This window comes from Falco cherrug, chromosome 6, assembly GCF_023634085.1.
Source record: "Falco cherrug isolate bFalChe1 chromosome 6, bFalChe1.pri, whole genome shotgun sequence".
NCBI lineage: Eukaryota > Metazoa > Chordata > Aves > Falconiformes > Falconidae > Falco > Falco cherrug.
Window position 1 is genome coordinate 75,091,951 of NC_073702.1, and position 12,556 is coordinate 75,104,506.

General features: G+C 43.8%; 1 protein-coding gene across 4 annotated transcripts in view; it reads left to right on the forward strand.

Annotated features, from left to right (window-relative positions):
* The window catches only part of PKHD1 (PKHD1 ciliary IPT domain containing fibrocystin/polyductin), a 281,171-nt gene that overhangs the window by 54,866 nt on the left and 213,749 nt on the right, over window positions 1-12,556 (forward strand). For all 4 annotated transcript variants that reach the window (XM_027808650.2, XM_027808649.2, XM_027808651.2 and 1 more), the window contains 3 exons: window positions 291-1,904; window positions 2,060-2,203; window positions 10,189-10,402. In XM_027808650.2, the coding sequence (XP_027664451.2) occupies window positions 291-1,904; window positions 2,060-2,203; window positions 10,189-10,402 (1,972 nt within the window). The remainder of the gene's footprint in view (window positions 1-290; window positions 1,905-2,059; window positions 2,204-10,188; window positions 10,403-12,556) is intronic.

Below are 12,556 nucleotides of genomic sequence, written 5' to 3' on the forward strand. Positions count from 1 at the left end.
GCTTTCTGCTGTCATTTACTGCCATGAAGGTCCCTGGCTATCTGATACCTTAGCCTCCTGTTCACGTAGGACTATCCTGATATATGATGGCTATTATCTCTAGCTGTCTTGTTCAAAAAAAAAAAAAAAAAAAAAAAAAAAAGACTTAATTTCTTCATCCATTCACCCTGGCCAAGACTGTCTGCCGTGCTTATCAGCTTTATGATGGTTTGTGATTGTTCACACACAGTTATTAATTCCTTTCCTGCATATAATGTCTTTCTTCCTTACTTTTTTTTGTTCATTCCTAGGTGGAACGCTGCTCACAATCTCTGGGGTAGGCTTTAGTCAAAATCCTGCCCTACTTTCTGTTTCAATGGACAGGCGAACCTGTACGGTTACTCACTTGGCAGAAGAGACAGTTTGGTGCCTGACCCCTCCAGCTGCTAATTTGCCCAATGAAGATTCACAAGACGTGTCTGTCAGAGTAAACGTAGTCATCAGCAGTAGGTCACTTCAACATGCTTTCTCTGCAAAAAGGACCACCACCTTTAATTACCAAAGAGCTCTGACTCCTCTGATTACTGTCATTGAAACAGAAATCACAGACAGCAGTCTGCTCTTGAGCATCCAGGGGATAAACATCACTGGATCTGTGGCTAAGCTTGGGCTCAGTGAATGTGATCTGGAGTTTCAACGTGGCAACAAGTCTGCCATGTTTTATCAGTGCTCTTTGCCACTGAGCAGCCTGGAACCTGGGACTTTCCCCATCCAGGTTATTCAGAGGCAGCTAGGATATGCTCGTGTGACAGCAAGGCTGCAGGCCCTTACAATAACTCCACGGATAACCTCTGTATTCCCATCACAAGGATCAGTCTGTGGTGGGATGTTACTCACTATATCTGGTATTGCTTTAAAATCCAGGAGGAATTTGGTACGGGTCAGCTTGGGAAGTAATTATTCCTGCGAGATCCAGAATTCTGGTAACGATGCCATTAGTTGTACCGTCCTCCCAGGCGCTCATCCTTTGCATTACCGCTGGTTGGCTGAGGTGTCTTGGGTTCTTAATGTCACAGTGACTGTCAACGGGATCACCAGTGTCTGCCTTGGAGACTGTACACTCCACCTTCATGAGCAGTGGACCCCCATTGTAGATCTGGTGACCTGGGAGATGAATGAGACGTTCACCTACGTGATGATCAAAGGACAGAGTTTGGCATGGGCAAGCGATAGCCCCGTGGTACATGTGAATAACCAGGCTGTCTGCAAGGTAACTTTCTGGAATGAGACCAGCATCAAGTGCCAGACGGGTTGCATTGCCCCAGGGGAGCACAACGTTTCCGTATCCAACAGGCAAAGTGGGCAAGCTTGCTTCAGAAAGGCGTCCAGTGCTCTCACCATCCTGCCCCAGGTGTACCGGTTTTACCCACGGAACTTCAGTACCAACGGTGGAGGCCTACTCACCCTAGTAGGCTCGGCACTGAAAGGAAAGAGAATGACTTCTGTTCTCATTGATCATCACCCCTGCCTTGTTCTCAGTGTCACCTGTGTAGCTATCCAGTGCACGGTGCCTCCGGGTAAGGGGACTAGGGCTTTGAGTCTAAAAGTAGATGGCATCTCCTATTACCTTGGAAGGATAAGTTACAGCGAGGAGTTCACCCCAGCTTTCCTTTCGCTTGTTGCAACTGGTCTCCTTTTAACCGTGACAGTTTCGCGAGTCACAGAGATGGACACCATCGACGTATTTGTTGGAGACTTTGCTTGTAGCGGTGTCACCATCACTCGCTCTGCTTTGCAGTGCTCAGCTCCCTGGCTCCCTGCTGGCGAGTACCATGTGCTGGGCCTAGATGTCCCCAGGGGCTGGGCTTCCTCCAACCTGACCTTCACCTCTCCTCTGATGGTGGCAGCTGCCCACTACAACTGGGGTAAGTCATGGAGGCTTGCTGCAGCTCCTCCACTGAGGGACTGCAATGACTGTTATTTTTGGCATGAAAGAAAAAATATGACTTCAAAAAAATACCCTTGTTGAGAGCTGACTGTCGGGCTTTGCCTTAAATCCCATTTTCTGTCTTTTTCCAAGGTGGTTTGAACGGAGGAGCGCTTTACCTGCGTGGAACTGGGTTTTCCCCAGGGAATACTTTGGTCACAGTCTGTGGCACCAGCTGTGGACTGTTGGGCAACATGACGATGACTGACCTGAGCTGCCTTGCCCCACGCTTACATGGTCAGTTAAGATGCAAAACCTGGCATTGTGTTAATGTCTTCTAAAAAACTGTCTTGACCCAAAACTGGGGGATCCCAGGGGAACAGAGCAGCAGCAGCAGCTCTGGAGAAAGGAGAGGAGCCAACATAGCACTGAATTGTGGGTTTTGAGCTCAGTCTGAAGACAGTTGCTGTCAGGGGCAGTTTTTGTGTCAATGGCCATGGTTTTGGACTAGATCCACCATGCGCCTGTGGTCACTCATGCTTTGTGGATGTGTATGAGATATGCTTCATCAATTGTGCAACTTCATCAGTTCCTTGTGGCAATGACTCCTTGGGAAAACGGCCTCATACAAAATGTGCATGAGAGCTGCAGGGCTGGGTACCCGAGCTGCTCTTGGCCATCGTGACCATCGTAGTGAGCTGAGCTCCTTTAAATGTCTTTTCTTCTGTGGCCTCATGTGTTTTGTGTTTTGGCTGCATGGTGGGACAGCTTCAGTGGGGTAAGGGGGTGGTGGTGGGGGAAAGATAAATGACTGGGAGGGTGAACAAAAGATGTACTGTGGCCAGTTCATACCTTTTGGAAGCTGGAGATAAGAATTTGAATTCCTTGAAAGGAAGATGGGATCATCCCACAGCCAGAACATCCTCCTTAACTGGAGAGTGGTAGCAGGGAATGATGCCAAAAACTAGCTCTTTCAGAGAGAAATAACCCTGCCTCAATTTTGGAGGAAACTCTTTGAAACGGACATTTCCTGGGGGACAGGATTTATTCCTCCCTCTCCAGCTGGCAGCACAGAATTAGGCTTCTAAGATCTGCAAAAGGCAGGATTTAAGACTTGGAATCTCACCCTGAGTCATATGCCATTCCCCAAACACTAGGCAAGAGCCCCTACCTTGGTGCTGCAGCATTCCAACACTTGGTCATGTAACACTTCAGCCCCTTCGTAGCTCTGATGTGAGGACAACATCCTGAGATCTACAGAAATATTTGCTGTTCTGTGGCCATTCAGAGGTCCATCATCCAAGTGACCAAAGATTTGTAGCCTCCTATCTTTTGTGGACCTGGAAGAAAGCTGACAGGGAGAGTGTCTATCAGAGTAAATGGCCAGGGTTTTGCTCAAATGTGTGTGAACTCTCCATCCTTCAAAATAGACAAAAGTTGACTAGATTAGTTTCTGAGAAACCAGTCCAATGTGAAATTTAATGTTCTTTTGAGCAAGGATTGGGACAAGAAGCATCCAGTGGTGGTCTTCAGCCCCAATTATTCCAAAATTCTTAATTTATTCTTATAATTTCAAATGGTCCCTTTCCTCATCCATGAGGAATACTAAGAAAAATGGAGAGGAGGGGAAAAAAGGGATTTAAAACCCAAACCCAAACACTCAAAAGGAGACGCCAAGAGGTTGTAAGGCCTCAATTTTCTTTCTTTTAAAAAAGATCCAGGCATAGTCCACAAAACTGCTTATTATTGTTTTTTAACCAAGAAAAAAGACATGGTGCTGGAGCATTGATAAACCTACAGCACAAAACAGGGAATTCTGGTTATTGCAGGAAGAACAGCAGAATAAAATGCAAATCAAATTGATCCAGACTGTGAAAACATTAATAACTGTGTTCAAAATTCACCGGGTGGTGGGTGGCAGAGGCAGCCTCGGGAAAGCCATCTCAGAGGCAGGACCACAAAGCTTATTCCGACACTAGATGTCAGCAAGTGCCCGCTGATTGCTGGCCCCGTGCGGGCCGCCTTCCTGGCGAGGGGATGCGAAGGATGTGCTGCCTCACCAGCCAAAGGGATGCAGGCAGCCCTGCTTTGAGGCCAGTTACAAGACACCCCCTCTCTCCCCTGCCGTGGATTTTTGCAGCGTGCAGTCTTGCAAATCTCACCAGTCGAGTTACAAAAATGTTTCTCTCTCAATAGAGTATTTACAGGAAAATGTTGTGGGTTTTTTTTTTTGGGTTTTTTTTTTTTTTTTTTTTTGCATTTAAGAAAAAGAATAAAAATCCTTCGCAGGCTGCTTAAATCTGTGAGTGTTTGCCAGGCTATTTGTGCTCCCTGAGACAGCCTGTGCACACCTGCATGTGGCATCTGCGAATCTATAGAGTGAGATGCTTTCCAGACAGAGTTCCTCCTAAGGGTTATACAACCCCACCGTCTAGGGCATGAATGGACTTAAGTGCAGTTAGTCCAGTCTCACCTCGTGGTTGACGTGCTGCTGTTTGCCCAGGGAAGTTTGCTATTTGGCACTCACACATCCAGTGCTCAGACCTTTCTTTCACAGCCTCGTCCACGTGGGAGAGATGGCAAAGTGACTTTGGGGATGCGGGACCATAAGCCACAAAAGAGATGGGAGGGATAGGTCTGTGGTGCCCCAGGGCCCCTTTGGCACAGAGGTTGGCCCAGCCAGGTTGGATGCTTGTCTGATATTTTCTAGCACTGCTTGTGGACTGGCTGATGAGAAGTGAAGAGTTCAAGCTGCATTTCTTCTGTTACAGCATGCTGTGAAGCAGAAACACCTCCCCTCTGGCACTGCGGGATGTCAGGTGGCAGCTCACTGCCCTGGGGTTTCAGTGCTAGGTCATGTTGTGTCTGGCCTGCTTAAGATTAAGAGATGTTCACGTGGAAATCCCCAACCAGTCCATCTAGCTTACTCGTGATCAAATCCGTAGGGCAAGGCTCTGCAGGTAGGAAATGTGACTTTTCCTTTTAACAGGCAGTTTTCTAAGACATGAGGAACTGCTAGTCTCCACAGGATCCATCCATAAGCCTGCCTGCCCCACAGGGTCTTCCTTAGGAACGGGTGTTGAGAGGGGTTGCAGCAAGGTTTTGGTTTGATCATTGATAAGAGCTGGGCAGGCTAAGTACTGAAACTGTGCTCAATCCGGAGCACAAGGAGTAGGAACGTAAGCCCACATGCCTTTATGAAAACTGTTGCTTGTTGCCAGCTCCAGAAAAATTGGAACGGAGTGAAAAATTTGAGTTTCACTCTTAAAGCTTAAGAAAATTAAATAAAATTAATGAAACTACGCTCCCTTCATGGAAAAAATAAAACAAACCGAAACCCCCAAACCCAAACTAACCCACAAGTCTTTCAAGGTTTAGTAGAGAACTGGCTTGATCCTGACAGCTCTCCCCTTCTCTGGTTCTTGCTTTGTCACTCGTGTCAAGGCGCTGTTGTGAATAGAGCTGTGGATTCTCTTCAGCTCAGGTTAAATTTACAGAACACGTGATTAACGCCTGTGGGATTGGATTGTGCTCCTGTGAAAGATGGGAAGATTGGCAGGAAGCTTGAGGCAGGTGAGAAAATAACTGAATATTCCTATTAGGTGCCATTAGGTAGGTACCATATGTAAGTTTTGCAGTGAGCTGGTACCTGAAATAGTACGTTTGACATTGGGGTGAAAAAAAGCAAAGAAAACTAAAAGTGGTAAAGGCGGCACCTTTAAAAGGAGGTGAATTGGTAAGAAGATCCGTCAGGGAAAAACCTGGTTGCACCAGCATGCTTGGAGTAACAGGTCTGGCATTAGGACTTTGATATAACATCTCTTGGGATCTTTGGTGGCAAGTTCTGGACCTACTGTTAGCCAGATTACATTGTTAAAAGTGGATGTTTATGGAAGAGGATTTAGATGGAAGGCTAGAAATTAAATTAGGCTGGTTTAAAAGGAAGAGAGATATGGCTTGGTGGAGCTCTGTCTATGGGGCAAGAGTGGAGAGAGGAATGAGTTTTGGTTGCAGCAGTGCAGATGTTCCAAGGAGATGCGCTGAGCTAGGACTGAGGAGGACTACAGCCAGGGAAATGGGGTGATTTTTATGAGTAAATGCAGAAGATGTGAAGGGGACATGTCATGGCAATTGAGACCTCAGTAGAAACCACGGCCTCTGATGTTTGTTGTGGAGATCTAACTAAAGGATCCAAATGGTCCCTTCTGTCTTTCAAATCTGGAAATAGAATTAAGAAAAAGGCGGGGGGGGGGGAGGGGGGAAGCATATTGATTACACAGCAGGAATGTTCTGACAGTGAGATCTATCAGGCAGTAGAATAGATGTTTGCAAAGTCATCTCTTGGGACTTCTGAAACTTGGCTGTGTGAAATGAATGTCTCCTAGGGAACAATTCCTCATAGTCAGAGGTCGGACTTGGTGACCTTAAAAGGTCTATTTTTCCCCTTTCCCATTTATTTATTTATTTTAACCTTTGTCTTCTTTGCGAAGCACATGTTAATAATGTGCTCTTCAGTCTATTTTGTGAGCGGTGGATGACCAGGGATGTGTGGTTTGGCACTGGGAGTCCTTGGGCAGTAGTTCAATCAGTCTGCAGCTGCCCTTGGAACTCCTGTAGGTTTTAGCCTCATCACACATCCGGCAGTTGTTATTAAACCGTGACCCAGAAAAAAGCCCTTGTGCTGAGCATCCCAGGATCCTGCCTTGAGCCAGAGTATCCCTCAAAGACAGGGTTGGGGTCGGTCGGTCCCTAACCCATTACCAACATGCAGAGATTTGGCTGCCATTGGGTCTTATCTGAAAAGAGAAGCTGTAATGGGACGAATGGGTTCATCTCAGTGATGGGATTGTATTACATGTCATTAGCAGGTTTTATCTTTATGGGGAATATAAAGCACAAAGCAGCTTCATTTTGAGGTTTGAACGCTAACCAATTAATCAGTATTTTGTCCCAGAACAGACAGACTATCCTTTTAGGACATACGAAGTACGTTGCAATCTTTAGTTGATTTTTTTGTTACTGTTGTGGCAGATCACAGCACCAGTAATACCAAGGGTTATTTGTGTTTAATGGTCAGAGGAACGGGGGTGAAAGGAAGGCCAAGATTTCCTCCTAAGAAAAGATACTAAATCCTCTGGGAGCAGGGGAAAATGAGGACCTTGGAGATCCCCAAGGAAGGAATGAGAAATGGACATCTCCCTGAAGAGTGGTATCTCCATCAGATGGACAGGAGCTGTAGGGTGCAGAGATGAGATCTCTCCCTCTTTCCATCTGAGAGGGAGAAGGTAGTCTTAGGTTTGCTTCTGGGTGTCTAGATTAAGCAGGGTTTTCTCAGATTTAGGTTCCACTGATCTCTCTACAACCCTTTGTAACCATGCTCTTTAGCTTAGATTTTATAAATGAATACCTTTTATTTGCCTGGTTTGATTTAGAAATTATTTCAGCAGTTGGCAGGATTTAGGTTCCACTGATCTCTCTACAACCCTTTGTAACCATGCTCTTTAGCTTAGATTTTATAAATGAATACCTTTTATTTGCCTGGTTTGATTTAGAAATTATTTCAGCAGTTGGCAGGATGCAAAACCTTACGTTCCCACAGGCATGATAACATTGAGATGTGGGCACCAGAGCACATCAGGAATGCTTGATTTCCATGTAACATTTTGGGAGTATCCAAAGAGTAACAGGCTGTTCTGCTGAGCTCTAAGGACTGTGCAGGTAATATCTTCTGGTGGCCTACATTATCCAGGCAAGTTCTTTGACAGCAGCAAGGTATCTAGGAAAATATCTAGGAAAATATTAATGTCCTGGGATTCCGTGGGTCATTTCTAACATTGATCTTAAAATAGGGTGCAACTGGTTTTCTACCCAGGGAAACTGTCATGTTCTTTCCAAGGCCACAAAAAAAAAATAAAAATCCCAAAGCCTCTTTTGATTAGCTCAGCAACCTGTGGTGGTGTGTGGTGTTTTTTTTTTTTTTTTTTTTTTTCCCCCTTCAACTCTGGAATGTGCATTTAATCTTCCTTTGACCACCCATCTTCAGAGGGTGGTCCAACACTGGAACAGGCTTCCTAGTGAGATGCTCGATGCCCTAAGCCTGTCAGTGTTTAAGAGGTGTTTGGACAATGCCCTTAACAACATGCTTTAACTTTTGGTCAGCTCTGAAGTGGTCAGGCAATTGGACTAGATGGTTGTGGTAGATCCCTTACAGTGGAAAATGTTCTATTCTATATATAGATAGATGAATATTCTCTATTTAATGCTATATATGGTATTAGTCTAGCTGGTTATTCATCCAGATTAGCTGTACCTTCTCCATTACCACATCTGAGCTTATCATAGTCTTTTGTGTCACTAGTAGAATAGAATAGTAAAACAGAAGGAGCTGTTATACCCTTTTACAAAAGAGGGACTAGTTCTTTGTTCTGCAGGAAAGGTGTGGGTTTGCAGAGGAAGGAAAAGGGCAGTGCCATTGCTGCTTGGATGTCCTTCATCTTTGCTAGTTTTGAGCAGTTCTCAGCCTCTCACTGGCTGAAAAAAAAACCCCAAAACAGCCCATGCATGGCACCTCTGTTGGAGAAATTCCTGTACTGAATTGGTTCTGTTGCAGGTTGTTGCAAAGGCAAGATCTTCATAGTATTTAGTCCTATTGGATTACACTAATTTGCTAAAACACAGATATCTAGTGCTGCTTAAAATGCCCTTGGAATGGCAGCCTGGCCTCAAGGAAGGCACAAGGCTTTTGTGGGAACTATAGAACACCTGAGGTGGCTCTAGACATCATTTCTGGGAAGTAAAAGCAAAATACAGGCACGGTGCCATAATTGCTTTAGGCTTCTCTGTCTATTACTTGTCTCTCTCATGTTTATATGTTGGTCTTCGAGGCAGGGATTGTGTTCGGCAATGTTTGAATGGATGCCGAGCAAGAGAATTTTCACTGGATTTGGGAAAGGAAAGAGATTAAGCATGTTGCAAAATGTGTGAAGTAATGATGTGGGTAACTTTTTTCTTATTCTAAATTCAGAGAAGAAAAATACAGAAAAATTGTGAACTCTCTCTCTGAAGTTCAGAACAGATGAAATGCTAGGTTTTAATATTTCAAAAAACACCTTAAACATTAAATAGTTACAAACTTTTCAAAAGTACTCCATATGAGATAATTTTTAGAAAAAGCACTAAATCTTTTAACATTAGAAATATAGCATTTTCATATTTTTACCATTTCAAAACCCATTTTCAGAATTGCTTAGCAGCTAAGACATTCATTAACAATGACACTTTCCCAGCAAACAAAATACCTTTTGAACAAACTGGAACTTAGAAAAGTAAACAAACAAACCAAAATATTCCTTTCTTGATAAATTTGCATTGACTGTGTTTCTGAAACTTGAGGAACACTCCTGGATACTGCAGTGCAGCCTGTAATACTGTCCATAGACCTTTTCAGGAGTTCATTACAACTATTAGATTAGTTCAGGGTTAATGAAAATTCTCCAAAAGTCCAAAACGATCAGGGTTTTGAGAGAAACAGTTTTGATCTCCAGCATTGTTTAATCCTTAAATGGTTCCTTTTTTAAATTATTAAAACCAAACATTTCAACTGAGCTGAACTCCAGGGACAGACAGTTCTTTTTTTTTTTTTTTTTTCTTTTTTTTTTGTTACCGTTTTTTGTCTGGGTTTAGAATAAGAAAACCTAATTTCTGTTTACACCACTGCTTCCTTAAATACACCTCAAAGCAAAGTGGCTGCTCCCATTACACTTTCTACCACATCCATGGAGTCAATCTTGGACCGAGCCTCTAGTCACACTCAGCTGCAAAGCAAGGTGGGAGATCTCACTTATGTTCCCCAGAAGCCCTCCAAGCTGTGGCAATGCTTTCATGAAACCTGTTTCTGAATTTCAAAGTCGTGACAGACATTAAGTTATCACATGTCCCTGGTAAAGGATTTGTGTCTGATCTGTAAACCATGGTCTGTCTTTCCCGGGAGAACTGTCCGTGCATGTATGTAATCACTTCTGTCACCTCCTCCTGGACAGACCAATTTGATCCCAAAGACCATCCTAATGCTCAATGCACAAAGGAGATTTTGCTTTGTGTGAGCGAGCACATAAGGGACAGAAGGAGTTGTATGGAGACCTACCCATCCTCCAAAAGGATGCACCAAAAGGGAGGTTGGGATATGCACATCAGGAATCCACAATGACAACTGTCAGTAGCTAAGATATGCTTAGTATTAGTGGCTGCTTTGGGTTATTTTTTTCACTTTCCTGCCTTTGCAGCTTCTTTGGCCGTTCTCTGTGGCCTCACGCATTCTTCTGTTGACTGCCGAGAAGACAGAGCCACCTTCATCAAATGTGATGTCCAAGTCACCGTGGGTTCCTACCACCAGAGAGGATATGTGTCTTACCTGTATGTCTGTGAGGACAGCCCACCTCAGCAGCACTGGAGGGACATCAACCCACCCCAGAGGCGTTTTGCTGGTCTCTTTGCCAGGTTGGTGCTTCTTCTCCTCAACAGCTGAGTGGGGCCCATCCGAGCAACACCCCCCCGAAGATATCTCACCTTTTGCAGAACCGGCCTCTGCCAAATGATGGACTGAAGAAGCATATTTCTAGTTCTTAGGTTGAAGCCAGCAGAGCGATTTAGCCTTGAGTCCACTAGGGAGCTCCGCTGGGTTGTGAAATTCTTTCCTTGTGTCTATCAAAGCAACACTAGTCCCCCCCCTCCTTCCCTCCCGTCTTTTTAAAGGGTTTGAGAGACATCAGAAAATCCATCTCGTAAACAGCCTGCTTTGTTCCTTCTTAGGTTTTAATATTTATCTTCTGATCCAAAGCAACATCTGGTGGATGCCAATGGGGAAAAAGATTAGGCATTATGAGAAGCAGAAGGTTGTGTTTTTTTCTTCTTCTCTCCCCCCGCCCCCCCGCCTCGCCCCCCTTCCTTTCTCCAAGCAGTTTCATGAGTAAAAAGTAGCAGAGAAAATCCAGCAGGTTGTGCAATATTTACTCAGCAAGGGTGCTCAGGCTTTGCAAATCCAAGGCCAAGTTGCCTAGGAGTATAAATTGGTACCATTGCTTTTAATGGAGCTGTGGGGATTTATACCTGCAGAGCACTTACTCCTAGGAGTAAGAGGGAGGTCTGAATTAAGGAATAAATGGATGAACAAAACTTTCTAAAGGACACTAAAGAAATAGAGAATTAGAATATCACTGCAATACATTGCCCACGATCTGCTGTACATGGTGAACCCCATTCCTGTCTGGTGGGTGATGCTGCAGTCCAGGTGTTTCAATGGAGTTGCAGAGATTTGGTACTCATCTTTGGTACTTTATCTTTATCTTTATGTCACAGCTGGTGTTGTGAGTCACCAGAGGGAGTTCCAGATGCCCTGTGTTGAGAGAAGAAAACCAACTGGATTTACTGAACACAGGCAGCAGACACAAACGGCACTATGTTTTTAACTTATTTAAAAAAAAATAATTAAAAAGAAAGATCTACATAGTTACAGCATCTGCCTGGCAGACTGTAATTTCTTCCCGCACACCAGTTTTCTTAATTTGACCTGGCTTTCATAAGAAATAGACACCTTAAGAATGATGAAATTTTTGTCAGTTTTGAGAAAATCTGTCCTAGGGCAGAAAAAAATTATTTTCCTGTTGCGGGAGAGCAAGGCAGAATTGTGCCCTGAACTGTTTGCCAGCAGACTGCAGGCCAGATCGCAGGAATCTGGCCAACTGACCTGTCCAAAGTCACATCGTGCATTGGTAATGTCCTGTGACATCCTAGGAGATGGGGAGGACAGTTTTCTTGGGGCAGACACGAGTAGGGAGTCGTAGAGAGGTAAAAAGAATTAATCTTGAAATTAAACTAATTTCATCAGTTCTATTGCTCCTGGAATGACTTCAGTGTTTCAGTACAAGAAACTTGTCTTGTCTTACTGAATCCTGTTTGTTTTTTTTTTTTTTTTGCTTTGTGTTTCCTGGGTATCAAAACGGTGCTCAGGTCTTTACTTGTAAAAAAGGTGTCTGCAATGTGTCTATTCCTATGATTGTTTTTCTGCTTGCTCCTTTTCTTGGTTTGAGCTGCTCCTGTGTAAGGAAAAGTAATGCGGTCCGTTCGCTGACTGTTTCCTTATTGTTTTTCGCTGTGGTTTTGTCCAATTTAATTGTGAATGTCCCAGAGACAGGGTTTATTATTCCTTCAGGGAATCCTATCAGGGAGATATTTCTGAACCAAATCAATCAACTTTTTCTTACCTAATGTTTTCCCACTCTTCCAGTGTCTTCAACCTCTTTGTTATTATCATTAGTTTTTCCCCTTGTGCTCAAGCTTGTCTAGTAGTTAGAAATTAAAACTTGGGTTGCTGAGGAATTTTCCAGAATACTGAGTTTTTTTAATGGTAAATCTATTTCTAAACTGGTTCTTGCTGAAGTGGAGCAGGGACAAAGAAGATTGATTTCAAGTGAGTTTCCTGATCTGAAAAAGCTAGGGAGAAGTAGAGGAAGAGGGAGTTTGAAGACATCCAAATTACGTGTTTCAGAACTTTGGAAAACTTTTTTGTTTAAATTTCAGTTCAGAAAAAATGTTTCATTTCCAAATATTAATAGAATTTGTAGAAAAGTATTAGAAAATTCAACTGTTCAAACT